Below are 3909 nucleotides of genomic sequence, written 5' to 3'. Positions count from 1 at the left end.
CTTTATTCCTATTATTGCTATTGGTTAATGTAGTATTGCAAGAAAAGTCTTAGTGGATCAAGGATTAGACACTGAGTAGAGAAAGTCCAAACAGGTCTGGAGGACTAATGTTTGGTAGGTAGGTTGAGGTAAGCAACTGGAGAGGAACGACGGTGAGGTCGTGTTCCGAAAAGGAACAACCTTAGGTCATTGATCCAACTGAAGAAACTGGGAAGGTTTCTAAGCTGAGATCAAGATAGTTTGACTGTCAATTACTACTCATGCATATTACTATTCATGCATCATATATTATCAATATGCTAGCTTTATTTTGCAAGAGTATTTATTTTAACTTTGTTTTGTAGGAACCAAAGTTATCGGTCGATGGAACACCAAGATCGGTTGACCGAACCAGGTTGTATAGACCAGAGATCAGTTCGAAGTAATATTTGGTAAAGTGATTGATCAATTAACCGAACCAGTAGATCGGTCTACCGAATAAAGGTGACTTGGCAGAGATCAGATCGAGCCAAAGTAAACATAGAAGTCAAGCTGATCGGTTGACCAAACCCAAGGATTGGTCAACCCAACAATCAGAGAATTAATGGTGAATCTCGACAAACAGGGAAACTGCACAAATCGATTAACAGATCAAGAGTATCAGTCGATTGAACCATAAATGCTCATAAATACGCAGAGATCGGATCTCATCGAAGAAGGAAAGCAAGGGGTTCAGTTGACCGATAGCATGTTCATGTGACTAAAAGGACCAGTCGACCGAATGGTTTTTCGATCGACCAAACTAGGCTTATATAAGGGGAGCTTGAGGTCTGAGGCAATGCATCAATTTTTTAGTTCATCTTTGTGTAAAACTATTGTTCGTACTCTTACTCTGTGTTTCATCTTCACAAGCAAGCTGCTCCATCAAGAAGTGTTGAGAGAGCTTCATCTTCTACCTATTGTCGGTATAATTTTAATTAAGCTTGCATTGTTTTATTTTCTAAAAGATAGTAGTATGTTACTATTTTTACTACTATCTTTTCGTTTGTACTAATTACTTCTTTTCGAAGATTTCATAAAGAAAATTTATAGTGAATTACCCAATGAAGCAATCAAGAATCACGTGTCTTAGAGTAAGAGTTGACATAAGCTCCAAACCAATTAACCACTTGAGTCACCTCTCTTTCTTTAGCTATCTTATTTTCTGTTGTCTTACTTTGATATTTATTTTACGAATCGATATGAAAAAAAAATTTAACGAGCGATATGCACACCCCCCCCCCCTCTCCCCTATCGCTTCCTTTTGATCCATCATATTCTACGTAGCTTGGCACTATAGAGAGAAAGGAGCTAAGTCTCAGAAGGTCAAACTGGCACTCTAGGTCGACCAACCATATACTGGAGGCTTTGCCTATGTAGAGTGAGCAACTGAGCTCTAGAGATCTAATTAGCGTTGGGACGAGGTGGATATATTCTGGGAGCTACACCGAAGTGAAATGAGGAGATGAGACTATAGGTCTGATCGACTCTAGGGCCGAGCGAATCTATTATGTCCGACCGCTATAAGGCTCACCGGGCTTATTCTAGTAGCTCTGTCTAGAAAAAGTGGTTCATTCAACTGTGTACACTATGACTTTGACTATCATCGCACCCTGACTTTGACTACTATCTCATCCTAACTTTGACCCCAACTTCAGAATCTTACCTTATGTGCTGCATTAAAAATAAAGCACAATTCCAAATTAAACACTTCAACTCACTGATGCAAATGCAATGCCACTTCCTATTTCGTTCTCTCAAGAGTATTCATTTCAAACACACTGTCGAACCAATAATAAGGAAGTAGCTAGTTTACTCGAATACTGAACCCGTACACAAGAGTTGTACAAAAAGATGCATGGGAATCGCCAATTCTCTGAACATTACCTTAATTGTAATTTTTTCAGCAAACATTAAACCCACAAGTTTGAAATTTGAGATTGACTGGTAAAGATGATGAAAATTGACAGCTTTATTGCTAAGAGGAGCGCGGCAGGGTCATCGACCGTCAACGAGGCCGTTGACGAGCGCTAAGGCATTGCTGGTGTACTGCTTCACCCTCATCACCCGGCGGCAAATATCCGTCTCGACGTCAATGCCGGAACCTCCGCCGCCACTGCCATCCGATGACGCGGCGGCCAATTTGTGGAAGCCGTCAGAGCAGGACTCCTCGTTGGTGAGGGCTGCGCTCATCCACGTCTGAGCGTTGGACACCCGCCACGTCACCTCCATCCCCACCAGCGCCTCCACGCCGCGCAGCTCGTTAGAGGTCCGGCACACCTGGTCGGCGGCATCCCCCATCTGCTCAGCGCAGTCGCGTAGCGCGGCTGCCGCGCGCCCGAGGACCTCACCAGAGCCGCCTCGACGGAGGGCAGAGACGTGGGTGCGGAAGACATTGATACGGGCGAGGGTGACGTTGGCGGCGACGCGGGCGAGCTCGGGGAGGCTACCGCTGACGGCGGCTGCGTAGGAGGAGAGGGAAGAGAAGCAGAGATCGGGGTAGTGCGTGAGGTTGCAGCGGGAGCGGATGAATTGGGTGTGGCCGTTGAGGGAGGGGCTCGTCGTAGGAGTAGCCGGTGGCGGAGCGCAGTAGACGAATGGGAGGAAAAGAAAGGAGAAAAAGAGGGTTGCGGTGGGAGTCATCGGAACGTGAGAAGAGGCGTCTTGGTGGAGCGAGGCAGCGAGCTATGGGGAGGGATTTAAACAGCAGGATGCGTCGCATTTATCAACAGATGAGACAGTTACGTTAATCACGACTTATCTTGCGGAAGTTACGGGAGTGCTGTTGAGCATAACTCTCAACTTTGCCTCTTTCTATAGAATTTATAGAATTTGTAACAAATGTTGGATAGACAAGTATGCATATTTCCATTCTCCTTTACTTTGCAACTTTCCAGCAATGTTGACCACGAGCATCTTTGATGTATATTTGTGCAGGTCAAAGTTACTCATCAATGCGTTCAGCTATAAAGGCACATGCACGTTAATGGAAGAAAGTGGTAGCGAGTCGACAATTTCGCTCTGCACCTTGATTCAATTGAATTTTGTGCAAGTGTTCCTTCTTCCTAGCATATTATTGGACAAAATTCCCAAAATATACCAATTTCTTAAAATGTGGAGAGCAATGTGTTTGCCAGAGTAGTTACCTTTGTGTGCATTTCGCATTTGTAAAATGCGAAACTTAAATAAGTTTCACATTCTGCAAATAAGAAACTAGATGGAAATCACAAACATTCAATGTATGCCAAAAAAACAAAGAATTTACAAGGTTTCGCATTTGTAGAATACGAAACTTAAATAAGTTTCACATTCTGCAAATACGAAACTAGATGGAAATCACAAACATTCAACGTATGCCAAAAAAACAAAGAATTTACAAGGTTTCGCATTTTGTAAATGTGAAAGCTATCATTTCGCATTTACCAAATACGAATTTGCGGGGAAAAAAAAGTAAATGCCACACGTTCTACAAACTTAGAAAAAGAATTTTTTTATTATTATTATTATTTTTACATCTTTTACATTTCTTAAATGTGAAATTATAACTTTCCCATTTAAAAAATACGAATATAACAAATACGAAAAATAATGGAAATAGCGTTCTGCTAACACGTAAAATGATTTTTTTTAAATATTTGTACAACTTTCACGGAAATAGATACATCTGTATTAAAAACTAATTTGAGAGGTAAAGACTCTCAAATCAAATATCAAACCATACAACATAATTAAGAGTTTATCCTCTACAATTGAGATAAACTCCTTGATCATCACACAATTCACTTACATGATCATGCACTCAAAGCAACTCACACCATCATGCATCACATAGGGGTGAGCAAAAGTTCGGGTAAATCAAATTAACCGATTAAACCGATCGAAATTAAAATT

At 41.5% G+C, this 3909-nt stretch overlaps 1 protein-coding gene across 1 annotated transcript; it reads right to left on the bottom strand.

Moving 5' to 3' along the window:
* Positions 1 to 1807: 1807 nt before the first annotated feature.
* Positions 1808 to 2695, bottom strand: LOC122032507 (21 kDa protein-like). The gene has a single exon (XM_042591804.1). The coding sequence runs from the start codon at positions 2659 to 2661 to the stop codon at positions 2017 to 2019; it is 645 nt and encodes a 214-aa protein (XP_042447738.1). The 5' UTR covers positions 2662 to 2695; the 3' UTR covers positions 1808 to 2016.
* Between the last annotated feature and the right edge of the window lie 1214 nt (positions 2696 to 3909).

Source organism: Zingiber officinale, chromosome 11A (genome assembly GCF_018446385.1).
Source record: "Zingiber officinale cultivar Zhangliang chromosome 11A, Zo_v1.1, whole genome shotgun sequence".
In the NCBI taxonomy this organism is placed as follows: Eukaryota; Viridiplantae; Streptophyta; class Magnoliopsida; order Zingiberales; family Zingiberaceae; genus Zingiber; species Zingiber officinale.
The sequence above is the reverse complement of the archived record's forward strand: the minus strand, read 5'-3'. Positions and strand labels throughout refer to the sequence as shown.

Coding starts and splice junctions, on each gene's coding strand:
- LOC122032507 (XM_042591804.1), bottom strand. CDS start 2,661: ATGACTCCCACCGCAACCCTCTTTTTCTCCTTTCTTTTCCTCCCATTC.